This window comes from Gorilla gorilla, chromosome 1 (assembly GCF_029281585.2).
Source record: "Gorilla gorilla gorilla isolate KB3781 chromosome 1, NHGRI_mGorGor1-v2.1_pri, whole genome shotgun sequence".
Lineage (NCBI taxonomy): Eukaryota > Metazoa > Chordata > Mammalia > Primates > Hominidae > Gorilla > Gorilla gorilla.
Window position 1 is genome coordinate 132,931,776 of NC_073224.2, and position 12,726 is coordinate 132,944,501.

The window sequence follows — 12,726 nt, forward strand, 5'->3', positions numbered from 1 at the left end:
AGTCAGTTTTCTGGGGGCCTCAGAGAGTGCCACAATTGACTAACTGTTGGGAAAATTGGTATGGGGGTATTTACGTCAATGAGTGCCTAGTAGTTGTCAAGTGTGAGATCCTATACACTGAAAGTGGTTCTTTGAGGCCTATGAGATACATCTTTAATAGAGACTTCCTTAAGCTAAGGACGTTTCCCATTCCTTCATTCATCAAACAATAAAAACTGTTGTCACTCATTCAGGAGGTACGTACTTCTGTTTTTTTTTTTTTTTTTTTGAGACAGAGTCTTGCTCTGTCACCCAGGCTGGAGTGCAATGGCACTGTCTTGGCTCACTGCAAGCTCAGCCTCCCCGGTTCACGCCATTCTCCTGCCTCAGCCTCCCGAGTTGCTGGGACTACAGGCACCCACCACCATGCCCAGCTAATTTTTTGTATTTTTAGTAGAGACGGGGTTTCACCGTGTTAGCCAGGATGGTCTTGATCTCCTGACCTGGTGATCCGCCCGCCTCGGCCTCCCAAAGTGCTGGGATTACAGGCGTGAGCCACCATGCCCACTTCTGTTTTTAATTGAAGCAGGCAAGATTAATATAATAAACATGTGAATTTTTGTTTGGAGTTAGGAATTAAAAGCCAAAAATTAGCTATGTAACCTTAGGCCAAGTCCTTCAATATCTGTATAACTCTTGTTCCTGGTATGTAAATTGAGTTAATTACTTGCCCTTTCTAACACCAAGACCATCCCAGTCTTTAGCCCATTATCATTTATTGTACTTACCATTTTATCTTATGAACATATCATTTGAAGGAAGAAACTGTGTTTTGTTGGTTTGTATCCTAAATGCTTATCACAATGACTGTTACATTGTATACTCAATAAAATGTCCATTGGTCCAATGAATTAATGAAAATATTTGTAAACTTTCACAGCGCAAAATAAATTTAAGTTGTTTGAGGGAAGCAGGTTGAACTTTACCATGTTTTCCTCTCCTTTGGGCCTGGTAGTTCCTGCCTGTGGTCCAATGGCACCGAGCAGTCAGTACCAGTCCATACAGACAGATTGGACAGTGCCTGGATGTTGATACATCTTACACCTTCATCCTTCTGGAGGTGTCCTCACTCCAAAGGTCTTGAATTCCTCTTGGATCATTTGGTGTACAGTGTCATACATTGCTCCTCACGTACAACCACATACTGTTGAATACCTGTAAAAAAATCAAAATGTTGAATATTTATTCTGTCACACATTTTGCATGCATCCAAGTGCTCCAGGTTTGACTCTTCCCTAACTACCACACTGAGGCTTTATTGAGATCTTATTACATACCAGACATTATGTAGTCACATGTATTAACTCATTCTATTCTCACATCTATGACATAGGTACTATCGTTATCTCCATTTTGCATACGAGAGGAATTTCCTCCATTTTGAAGGAAAAAAAGGTGTTTAATATTTTGCCCAAGGTCACAAAGAGTGGTGGAGCCTAGGTTCTACTATGGGCTGTCTGGCTCCAGAGTCCAATTTTGTAGCCATTATGTTATGCTAACTCTTGACTAATTGCTTCAGTCGCTGTATTTTTATAATTCATTTTTCTTTTGGGAAGGAGTAATAAAAATCCTGAAGCTTACTTTAACTATGGAATACATACCCTTTACTTCTATAGTTCCTCCAAGTTTTAACTGACGTTCCCTTTATGTGCTTATACTGATAATGATAACTCTATAGTATTTATCAAATATACAAAAAATAGAATTTGGAAGAATATTCTCATTTATCACTTAGTAAAGGAATTGTTAAATCAAGTTTTTTTTAAAAAACAAACCAAACCACCAGAAACCTACTCAAAATCACACACTCAAACTCTAAAGAAATATTTGATTTAAAACATAGAACACCTTATAAGGAGCTCTATTTTCCCTCTAGCTTAAGTCTAGCTTGCTGTGACTGTAGCATTTACATGAGATGATCACTATCTTAGCATCAAAATGGTGACGGTTACAACTGTACTGCTTGCTACTCAATTATCTTGTAAATTGATAATTCTGTACATGTATGTCTCTCCATGATGGAAGATCTGTGTTATATACAACCAAAGTTTAGCAAATTAGTTTTTATACTCTAATACTTTAATATGCAATGAATAAAAGGGCAGAAAACTCAGAATTACAATAAATGTTAGGCTATTTCAGAACACCAGTTTTTCACACCTATTTTCTTAGCATACAGAAGCTCGAAAATCATACATTAAGCATAGTTTGAATTGTCCTGAAGTTATATTCTGAAGGGGCTGTAACACTTAAGAACTAATAATATTAAAAAGGCAAAAGCATTATAACTCACAGCACACAAGACTTTTTACTTCATCTATAAAACGTGAGAATGTCAATGTTTTATTGGCTACAAGGATAAGGAAGGAAACATCAGTGAAATAAATTTGATAACAAGATTCACACTTCATTACAAGTGATTTTCCTAAATTCACAACTTTCACATTTGGCTGAGTGAAAGAGACAAAAAAAAAAAACAAAACAAAACTGAAAAGGGAACTTTCACTACTTGTAAGTAGGCCAACTCACATGATCCCTCCAAATGAGAGAGTTTAAATGAGAATGAGTATACTTTTCTAGCTGGGAAAATATTTTCCTTAATTAAGTGAGTTTAAATAATTTACCCATGGTGATGAATAAGCCCTTGGGCTGGGCTCAGAAACCTCCTCTACCAGCCTGTTTCATAAGAATTACACAAATATTTTTATGGGACATACAAGAAATATTTTTTGGTTGTAATAGTAGAGACAAGAATTTTAAAAAATCCATACTATTTCTTTCAGGTCTCTCTCTTAAATGCACCTTCTGAGTTTCTTAGGTATGCTGTACAATTACAAAGTCCATTTTACTTAACGGATTAATGTGTTCATCAACTTTAGCACCCTATGATGTATGTGGTCAGAGTAATGAGAACAGGGCTATTTAAACTGCTTCCTCATATCCTTCCCCTTAATTACCAGTAGTGAAGTTTACCTAGAAAACAATGAGGAAGAAGTACCATAGCCTACAGGCACCTAGGGAGGGGGAATTAATTCGGACTGAGAAAATATGGCTCTGGAGAGATACTAAAGTCGTACTGGAAATGTATGAAGTCTAAATGAACCCCTTTCTCCCCAGCTTCAGACTTAGATAAGGTGTGAGGTGTCAGGGATGTGCATGGACCCTTCAAAAACTGACATTTTCATCCGTGTTCTTCCCCCTCACTCCCCCGCGAAACAAAATATACGGAAATACAAGTGCTTGGTACTACATGCTTTTGAGGCTAAATGCCCAATAATAAGCACGCTGTATCCGTTGTTGAGGGGGATCACTTTTTAAGTAAACATCACCAGAAGAATCTCTTCAAATGGAGAATGAAGTCACTCTCCCTCCCTAGAGGCTATGAGGGAAAAGGGGGAGATATTCCCCCTACTTGCACGTGGGATCTCCCTTTCCCCTCCGACCTCGCTACGCCTCTCCCACGCAGGTCAGGCTGCTTTGGGAGGTAGCTGGGAGAAAAGGCAACGCTCAGTCCTCCATGGCAAAGTCTTTGGTCTTCTCCTCCTGGTCTCCCACTTTGTAGCGCAGCAGCACGCGCAGGCGACGGGGGTTGTCCCGGGAGGGCAGCAGCGTGATCTCTCCTGAAACGTCCGTGTCTTGCTCCACTTGCACCGGCTCGTTCAGGTAGAGGAGCGCCTGTTTCCAGTGAGTGGCCGGGTGAAAAGGCGAGGTGGACAGCACCAGGGGTTTCTCCGACTCCCCTCCAGGGAAGGTCACCTGGAACCAGATGGCAAAGCCATGCATGGGCGCCGAGCCATAGCAGCTGCAGCGGAAGCGCCCGCCCACTCCGGCCTCCAGCTCCTGCTCCAAGCCGGCGCGGGAGAGCTCTAGCTGAGCAAAGCGCTGCGGCCGGGCCAGCACGTCCTCGCCGGACAATCCCTGCACAACGATCTCCGAGTGGCCCATGAGACAGCGCGTGGCGAAGCCCTCCAGGCAGCTCATGTCCACACCATAGTGCTGCTTCACCTGGCTCCAGAAGCCCAGGCGCCATTCCAGCATCTGGTCGCTGATGGGGGCTATGAAGAGCTCGGCGGAGGCCGGCAGGAGAAGACCGCCCTCCTTCAGCCACTTGGTTCGCGCGTGGAGGACGGAGCTCAGCATGGACTCGTGCAGGAGTCCGTAGCCCATCCACTCGCTCACGATGGCATCCACCTGTTCTGGCAACTCCACAGTCTCCACCGGTCCCGGCAGGACGTGCACCCGGTCCTCCAGCCCGTTGAACCGCACCACCTCCCGGGCCTGTTGCCAGATGGCGCTGGCCTCTACCGCGTACACGCGCCGGGCCCCGGCCTGGGCACAGAAGATGCTCAGAATGCCGGTGCCCGCGCCCACGTCCAGTACCGTCTTGCCTCGCAGTGCTGCCCAGTTCCGAAGGATACCCAGGCGGTAGGCATCGGTGCGGACGCGGTCCGCGATCATCTCCTCGTGGACCGAAACGTCCGAGTAGCACTCGTAGTACAGCTGGTCCCGCTCCCGCTTAGTCCTCCGGGGTCGCTCGAGGGCCGCCTCCCGCTCCGCGCCATCTTCCTCTTCAGTTCCCTCCCCTCCTTCGCCGCCGCCCCCCGACTCAAGCTTTCTTTTCTTGGGCTGCGACATCTTGGCCGCTCTGTCCGGCTCCCGGCGGGCGTAGCGCGGCACGGCGCGGGCTCCAGGAAACGGGGGCTTCTGGGACTTGTAGTGCGCGCTCGTCCTTCCTACTTCCTGCGGGGTCGCCCGGCCGGCGGCGCGGAAGGTCTCCTGTGCCTGCTTACGGGAGCTGTTTTGTATTGCTCTTCTGGTGTCCTGGCATCCCTTTTCCCACCCACGACGCCCACATTCTGAGATCCTTTCATTTCCCCTCCTACCCTTAGCTCCTCAGTTTTTTGCTTTCACTCCCTTCCTGAAGTAGGCACGCCCACTTAAGACTAATAATCCATCTTTGTTTCTTCTGCTGAACTCACCTCTGTTTTTTTTGTTTGTTTTTTTGTTTTTTGTTTTTTTTGAGACGGAGTTTCGCTCTTGTTTCCCAGGCTGGAGTGCAATGGCGCGATCTCCGCTCACCGCAACCTCCGCCTCCTGGGTTCAAGCGATTCTCCTGCGTTCAAGCGATTCTCCTGCCTCAGCCTCCCGAGTTGCTGGGATTACAGGCGCACGCCACCAGGGCCGGCTAATTTTGTATTTTTGGTAGACGGGGTTTCTCCCTGTTGGTCAGGCTGGTCTCGAACTGGCGACCTCAGGTGATCCGCCCACCTCGGCCTCCCAAAGTGCTGGGATTACAAGCGTGACCCACCGCGCCCGGCCTAACTCCCCTCTGGTTTTATTCCACCGAATTAACAGGGCGGCACCATCCACCCACTACCGCCTTAACTGGACAATTGTAGCTCTTAAAGTGCTCCAGCTGTGGCAATTTAGAAATTGCACTACGCATTTCTTTTTTCTGTTTTCAGTGCAGTTAGAGTGCAAATGTAACAAAATTAAAACCTAACAATGCAAAATCTTGGTTCTGATTCCAGTATGACCACTAATTAGTTGAGTGATTTAGGGCAAGTAATAGAACTTCTCTGGCCTTCAGTTGCCCATTCACCCACCAGCGAATCTTCATTGCAGTTGGGGAAGAATTATGTTTCTGGTTCTACTTAGAAGAATAGTTACTTGGCTTTCGGCTCTGCTCTGATAATTCTGTGGCTCTCTCAAGAGTTAAATCCTGAAAAGTGCAGACTCAAGAGCCATGTGATACAAGCAAACTCGTTGCTAGGTGTATTCTATATATATATGCTTTTTTTTCCTCTCAGAAATAACGGAATCAATTTCTTTTAATCACTTTCTCAATGCAATTCATTTTCTCCTGTGTTTCCTTGTCTGGGCAATATTGACACTCTCCTCTTTCTCTTCTATTTTTCTTGTAGTCAACCATCAGCTGTTACTCTCTTTTTGTTGTCCATAATGGAAATAAAATGTATTTTTAAATATGTGTGGCATCTGTATGAGTGTCCGTGTTATTAACAAGGTGGGCATAATGCCATTTTCTGCCAGCTTAAAAAAAAAGCCACACAGAGAAAAATGGACCTTTATTTTCTTGTGGTCTTGAATTATGTCCTTGTAACCAATAGGCCTGTATTCCTTGTCTGGGATCAAAGTTCTTTCATCCTATTTTCTCTATTAATCTTTCATTAGCAGAATAGGTTTATTGATGTGGCATCCTTAGCTGTACTCTACTTCTAACTCGAGACTCTCCATCCTGGCTGCTCATTAGAATTCTCTAAGGAGCTTTTTAAAAAATACCGATGCCTGGGTCTACCTCAGACCAATTAAATCAGAATCACTCCAGTGGAACCTGGGCTTCTAGTTTTAAAAAGCTCCCCAGGGAATTCTAATGGGCAGCCAGGGTGAGAACAACTGTTTCTCACTAAAATGATCTTAGTTAAATCTTGCTTCGTTATTTTAATTGGGTAAATTATATTTTTTTCAGTGGCCTGGGCTCAACCATTTAAGGCTAAAAACCTTGAAGTATTTCTTCTCTTTTTCTGCCTTGGTTTAATATCTTATTTTAAGATAATTGAGGCCCAGTGTAGGACATCAGATTAGAGTTGTAAATGTGACCACTTTAATATGTTACTTTTATTAATAGGTTGTTACTTAGTGTATACTTTTGCCATTCTTTCTTTCCTCAAAATGTCACCTTTTCCTTTTAAATACATTCATTCCTTCACCCAATTTTCAATTCACTTCCTTATGGTCTCTTTTAAGAAAATTCTGAATATAGGTTTCACTGGTTCTACCTCCAAAACATATCTTGAATCCATCTGCTTTTCTCCATTTCTATTGTCAACACCCTAGTTTAATCTTCCATATTTACTTGCCTGAAAATTAGTCTCCTAAGGGATCGCTCAGCTTCTAATCTCAACCCTATCTAATCCCTTCTCTACATAGCTGAAAGAATAAGCTTTTATAAAACCCATTGGGCCATGTCATTCTTCAGTAACTTCCCATGTTAGTTAATGGAACAATTCAGTAACTTCAGGTAACTTCCCATCTCATCTCATACCATTTTTCCCAACTCTTCATTGGGCTCAAGATATACTGGTTTCTAATAACACATTTCTTTCCTGTGTCAGGTCTTCATGCATACTCTTCTGGTGCTGAGAAAATTGTTTTTCTCCTTAGCACTTCTCTTTAGTGGCTTCTCATCCTTCATGTCTCAACTTAAATGTTACCTCATGAAAAAGGCCTTTCCTGGCTTCCTTAAATAATATTTTCAAACTCAAGACACTATTTTGTTCCCTCCCAGCATTCATTATTATCTGTATGTATTTAATTAATTTATTTGTTTTCTATACAATATCAACTCCAGGAGACTTGGACTTTTGTATTCCCACTATTGCAGTCCCTAGCACTAAAACAGAAGCTGGCACATAGAAAGTGCTCAATAAATAGTCTTCAACAAAGTCTATTGTGGATGTAGAGAGTTTTGCTTCGTTAGTTCAGTGTGACAATGTGACTTGGTAAACTCTGAGATAGATCCAGATATAGATAGAATGTGGAATGCTCCCAGAAATGAGAATAGTATAAATTTTAAACACTGTTAATGCTTCTAGATAGAATAATGGTTAGCACCAAACATTATCCCTAGAGCAGATTAAAAAAGGCCTGTGGCACTTTCCTTTCCTGCCCTTTTATTTGATATAGAGAAGGAGTTCTTTACTGATCTTTTGTACCACAGTGAGATGTTTTAAGTAGGAAAGGGACCTAGATCATAGCCCTTCCCTAAGCCGTGCGGCGCAGCAGCAAACCACCTGCATAGGAGAAGAGTTGGAGTTCTGCTGGCAGAGCATTCTTAGTATTTTCATTTCAGCGGTCTGCTTGCCACGTCTATTCAATGCTCAAACCCAGTTTTTCAAACAAATGATCTTGAAATTTTAATTTAGTGCAACTTGACCACTATTAAGAAGAAATAATAGATCAGAAAATACTAAATGTGTCAAATGAGTAAAGGTGGGTATTATTTCATAAAACTTGTTTCGTGGCTCACACCTGTAATCCTGGCACTTTGGGAGGCCGAGGCAGGCAGATCACGAGGTCAGAAGATCAAGACCGTCCTGGCCAACATGGTGAAACCCTGTCTCTACTAAAAATACAAAAATTAGCTGGGCATGGTGGCACGCGCCTGTAGTCCCAGCTACTCAGGAAGCTGAGGCAGCAGAATCGCTTGAACCCGGAAGGCAGACGTTGCAGTGAGCAGAGATTGTGCCACTGCACTCCAGCCTGGTGAAAGAGCGAGACTCCGTCTAAAAAAAAAAAAAAAAAAAAAAAAAAGTACTATATGTATATTTCTTGCTTCAGGTTATGGTTAAAAGTTTGCAATATACAGCTTACTGTTCTCCAAAAACGCTATGAATTTTGGGACTTCTGTACTTTTGCTTTGCGTGCCTCTACTCTTCCCTCCTCTCACTCATCTTTTTAGCTAATGCTCAAATGATGTTTTTTCAGCCAGTCTATGGCCCTTTAATACATATAACTCTTTTTGCACTTGTATCATTGTATCAGAACTATTTATGTATCTGGCTTTGGACTGTGGACATTTGAACACCAAGATTTTGTATTTTTCACTTTTATGCTGAGAACCTAGTGCATTGTGCTGGAATCTGGACCTTTCCATATTCCAGATTGTTGCTCCCAAGTATACTGAGGTTCACAGATGTGCTTTGGATGACTGGGAGAATCATGATCTCTTTTCTGTATCAAACACACTCATTTATTTGTTCAACCATTCATTTATTCAACAGGCATTCTGGACTTTTATCATTCTAGAAATAAGGAATAAAGTAAACAAAAAGCAAACATTCTTATCTCTGAGGAACTTATATTTTTGTGTTAATGTTATGTTATCTATTATTATGCTTTTTTACTAGCAATTTATTATACCACTTTTAAGTCTCAACTCTCATGTATTATTTTATCTTGGATGCGCTGATGTGATATCCTCCCACAAATACTTATTTCTAAATTTCTTTCCCTTTTTAATTCAAAGGCATATTATTTAAAAATATTTTTTAAAGCCTAGTGTAAGGATTGAAGATAGTTCCTTCAGGATTTCAAAAATTCACTGTAATTCTCAAAGTGTGTGTTGAGGAAGGGTAAAGGAGCAATGGCATGAAAAATGTTATAACTGTCTCTTTGATATGAATATTCGTTAAATGATGTAGTTCTTGCCATTCTGCAGTTACTTGGAAGCTGCCAGCATAGAAAGAAGTACTACTGTTAAAAAAAATTTACAGAAAATAAAGACACAAGTGGTGACTTTTATGTCTAAACAAATTGGAACATCAAACATAGAAAGCCTAGGTATATGTTATTATCTTGATATGTATAGTGTCTTTTAGATCCGTGGTGTATTGGCCCAGCTATTAAACCCCATACTGAAACAGATGAATAGCAAATTCGTAGCTTCTTGATGATATTATTATGAGTGGGTGTAATTCTTTAAGAAAAGTTTGTATTGAATTGTTTAGGTAGTATAAACAAGGATATTATACGCTTAATTAATAATTATCAATTCAGTTTCTATTTATTGAGCCCTCTTAAAATACAGAATATTGAACTGTAACAACTTCAGGTATAAATATTGATTATGACATTTTAACAATTTCTACTATAAATCAGGCCAACCATAATAAAAATAGTAAAGAAAAATGGGAATATAAATTATAATGTGGGGAAAAGTTATGTCTCAGTGCATCCATGGAAATGTACACCTGCTTACTTGCCTAAGGCATAATGAGAATCGGGTAGCTTAATGAAATTCAGATATTAAGCCTAATGAATATCATTTAATAGAACTTCTCTCTCTTTTTTATTCTTTTGTGCAAACGTTTAACATGAAAGAAAGTCAGCTATTGGCTTTTTTTTTTTTTGCTGTGTCATGCTTTTTTATTTTCTAACTTTTATGGGTACATATTAGGTGTATATAATTATGAAGTACATATGATTTCTTTTAAATTTAATTTAATTTTATATTAAGTTCCAGGATACATGTGCAGGATGTGCAGGTTTGTTACATAGGTAAACATGTGTTATGGTGGTTTGCTGCACCTATCAACCCATCACCTAGTTATTAAGGCCCACATGCATTAGCTATTTATCCTGATGCTCTCCCTCCCCCTGTTCCTCTGAAAGGCCCCAGTGTGTGTTGTTCCCCTCCCTGTGTCCCTGTGTTCTCATTGTTAACTTCCAATTATAAGTGAGAACATGTGACATTTGGTTTTCTGTTCCTGTATTAGTTTGTTGAGGATAATGGCTTCCAACTCCATCCATTTCCCTGCAAAGGACATGATCTCTTTCCTTTTTATGGCTGCATAGTATTCCATGGTGTATATGTACCACAGACGACATGAGCCTATATCCAGAAAACCCCATAGTCTCTGCCCAAAAGCTCCTTAAGATAAGCAACTTCAGCAAAGTCTCAGGATACAAAATCAATGTGCAAAAAGCACAGGCATTCCTATACACCAACAATAGACAAGCAGAGTCAAATCATAAATGAACTCCCATTCACATCTGCTACAAAGAGAATAAAATACCTAGGAATATAGCTAAGAAGGGAAGCGAAGGACCTCTTCAAGGAGAACTACAAACCACTGCCCAAGGAAATAGGAGAGGACACAAACAAATGGAAAAACATTCCATTTTCATGGATAGGAAGAATCACTATTGTGAAAATGACCATACTGCCCAAAGTAATTTGAGATTCAATGCTATTCCCATTAAACTACCACTGACATTCTTCACAGAATTAGAAAAAACTACTTTAAAAATCATACAGAACCAAAAAAGAGCCCATATAGCCAAGACAATCCTAAGCAAAAAACAAAGCTGGAGGCATCATGCTACTCGACTTCAAACTATACTTACTACAAGGCTACAGTAAACAAAAAAAGCATGGTACTGGTATAAAAACAGACACATAGACCAATAGAACAGAATAGAGATCTTACAAATAAGGCCACACATCTGCAACCATCTGACCTTCAACAAACCTGACGAAAACAAGCAATGGGAAAAGGATTCCCTATTTAATGAATTGTGCTGGCAAAATTGACTAATCATATTGAAAAAGTGAAAATTGAAACTGGATCCCTTACTTATACCTTCTATAAATATTAACTCAAGATGGATTAAAGACTTAAATGTCAAACCCAAAACTATAAAAACCCTAGAAGAAAATGTAGGCAATACCATTCAGGACATAGGCACAGGCAAAGACTTCATGACAAAAACATCAAAAGCAATTGCAACAAAAGCAAAAATTGACAAATGAGATCTAATTAAACTTAAGAGCTTCTGCAAAGCAAAAGAAACTATCTCAGAGTGAACAGGCACCCTACAGAATAGGAGAAAAGTTTTGCAATCTATCCATCTGACAAAGGTCTAATATTTGGCTTCTACCAAGAACTTAAACAAATTTACAAGAATAAATAAACAACCCCATTAAAAAGTGGGCAAAGGACATGAACACACACTTCTCAAAAGAAGACATTTGGCTGGGCGTGGTGGCTCACGCCTGTAATCCCAGCACTTTGGGAGGCCGAGGAGGGCGGAACACCAGGTCAGGAGATTGAGACCATCCTAGCTAACACGGTGAAACCCCATCTCTACTAAAAATACAAAAAATTAGCCAGGCGTGGTGGTGGGCACCTGTAGTCCCAGCAACTCAGGAGGCTGAGGCAGGAGAATGGCGTGAACCCAGGAGGCGGAGCTTGCAGTGAGCAGAGATAGTGCCATTGCACTCCAGACTGGGCGACAGAGCGAGACTCCGCCTCAAAAAAAAAAAAAAAAAAAAAAAAGAGACATTTATGCAGCCAATGGACGTGAAAAAAAGCTCAATGTAACTGATCATTACAGACATGGAAATCGAAACCACAAGGAGATACCATCTTACGCCAGTCAGAATCCTATTATTAAAGTCAAGAAACAATAGATGCTGGCGAGGCTGCAGAAAAATAGTAATGCTTTTCCACTGTTTATGGGAATGTAAATTAGTTCAACCATTGTGGAAGATAGTGTGGCGATTCCTCAAAGACCTAGAACCAGAAATGCCATTTGATCCAGCAATCCCATTACTGGGCATATACTCAAAGGAGTAGAAATCATTCAGTTTTAAACATACATGCACATGTATGTTCACTGCAGCACTATTCACAATAACAAAGACATGGAATCAACTCAAATGCCCATTAATGATAGACTGGACAACTATTGGTCTTTATCAGAGTCTTATGTTCTCATAGTAGTTTGCTACTGAGGGCATTTGAAGTGCATGGAAATAATTATACTCACATTATACTCACGGTAGTCTGGTGGTTCTCAAAGTGTGGTCTCTAGACCAATAGCAGCAGCATCACCTGAGAAATCGTTAGAATTACAAAATTTTGGACCCCATCCTAGATCTAATGAATTGGAATCTTTGGGGAAGAGAATCTGCAGTCTTCCTTTTTAATAGGCTTTCAGGTGATTCTGATGGACGCTGAAATTTGAGAACCACTACCTACCTAGATAGTTTGAAGAGTACAAGAACCAATGTGAGGCCATGTAGAGTTTATGGAATGGAGCATCTATTATTTTTTTCTACTGCTGTATAACAAATTACTACAAATTCAGTTAGCATCTTAAAAC

At 40.9% G+C, this 12,726-nt stretch overlaps 1 protein-coding gene across 1 annotated transcript; it reads right to left on the minus strand.

The window, feature by feature from the left end:
• Positions 1 to 244: 244 nt before the first annotated feature.
• PRMT6 (protein arginine methyltransferase 6) lies at positions 245 to 8,344 on the minus strand. The gene is made up of 2 exons (XM_055375984.2): positions 3,483 to 8,344; positions 245 to 1,194 (listed from the first exon to the last, which is right to left on the minus strand). The coding sequence occupies exon 1, from the start codon at positions 4,672 to 4,674 to the stop codon at positions 3,547 to 3,549; it is 1,128 nt and encodes a 375-aa protein (XP_055231959.2). The 5' UTR covers positions 4,675 to 8,344; the 3' UTR covers positions 245 to 1,194; positions 3,483 to 3,546.
• Positions 8,345 to 12,726: the final 4,382 nt, after the last annotated feature.

Bases quoted from the DNA above. Each gene is read 5' to 3' on its own strand.
- PRMT6 (XM_055375984.2), bottom strand. From the start codon at position 4,674: ATGTCGCAGCCCAAGAAAAGAAAGCTTGAGTCGGGGGGCGGCGGCGAA.